Below are 1151 nucleotides of genomic sequence, written 5' to 3'. Positions count from 1 at the left end.
TTCTCAGAACATATTTTTATTAATCTTGTATCGTGTTACGAAAAGGAAACTTATTATGTTACTTAAAATTTAAAAAATATGTAGTTTATTAGTAAAATACTATTATTAGGAACTAAATTCATTTGGTTTTTTGAAAATACATTTTAGCTTTAATTTGGACACATAGATTATCTCGCGTTGAATGTTGTTAATATGAATAATATATTCTAAGTTTGTTATACTGTTATATACTGTTCATACAGTAAATAATATAATATCTTTCGTGTACTGTGCTGGACGAATTGTCTGCAATAATTTATTAATTTGAGTTTCATGAAAGTTTCTTATTTACTCGGAACACCAATTACAAACGAGATTGCTGTAGTAAAAAACGCAAAATTATACAGTATAATTACTATGTCTCGTTTATATAATAAAAGGCCAGTCAAATTTAATTAACTATATAATTTCCCTTATTATGTACGACATTATCCTATGCGTGGACTTATTAACCCGAATTTCTCGAGAATTTGTTCGAAAAACCATCAACATTAAACGAACCACGTAATTATTTTGCATCCAACCCAGTATTACGTATAATTGCGGCGCGTTTTGTATCATAAAAATGTGCGAACGGAACTAAGGATGGTTCGTTGGTTACAGACGGAGGGGGAGGACATCAACAAGCTGGAGAAAGCGGACATACTGGAGCTGACCGTGCGCCATTTACAGAGGCTGCAGGGATCCCAAGCATCTTCCGGTTTCACGAGAACCGCGAGTGACGAGATTTCGGCCGAGGCTCGATGGATCTCTGGTTTTGGCCACTGCGCAGCTGAAGCCTACAGATTTCTCTCGGCGCTTCCAGGTGAAGGCGCGGAAAAGTTAGCCAGGCACCTCGCAGCTGGCCTGCAGAAGAGTTACCGTACGAATTCGACGGTAATTATCTCTTCATCGATGACTCGCGCTTGTCGGACAATGAGGCGAAAGTTAAGCCCGCCCGCGGACACCGAATAATTCATTACGCTCTTCACCGAGATTGACACGCGCGTCCTCTTTTTGATTTTCCTTTTTTTCTTTATATATACACTCTTACTTTGCCTGTCGGATCGAATGACTCGGTAAAACAAATTAGAGAGCATCTTCGAAATCGTAATACAAGTAGAAAATGAAAT

The 1151-nt window shown here is 37.9% G+C and overlaps 1 protein-coding gene across 1 annotated transcript; it reads left to right on the top strand.

Annotated features, from left to right (window-relative positions):
- Window positions 1-624: 624 nt before the first annotated feature.
- LOC108627979 (enhancer of split mbeta protein-like) lies at window positions 625-915 on the top strand (the record flags this gene model as incomplete). The annotated part of the gene is made up of 1 exon (XM_018029608.1): window positions 625-915. A coding segment is annotated over exon 1 (291 nt), but the record flags the coding sequence as incomplete, so codon positions are not given.
- Between the last annotated feature and the right edge of the window lie 236 nt (window positions 916-1151).

The sequence above is a fragment of the Ceratina calcarata genome, unplaced genomic scaffold, assembly GCF_001652005.2.
Source record: "Ceratina calcarata isolate Rehan_Ccalc_2016 unplaced genomic scaffold, ASM165200v1 scaffold49.2, whole genome shotgun sequence".
NCBI classification, from domain to species: domain Eukaryota; kingdom Metazoa; phylum Arthropoda; class Insecta; order Hymenoptera; family Apidae; genus Ceratina; species Ceratina calcarata.
This window is presented reverse-complemented; position numbering and strand designations above follow the sequence as displayed.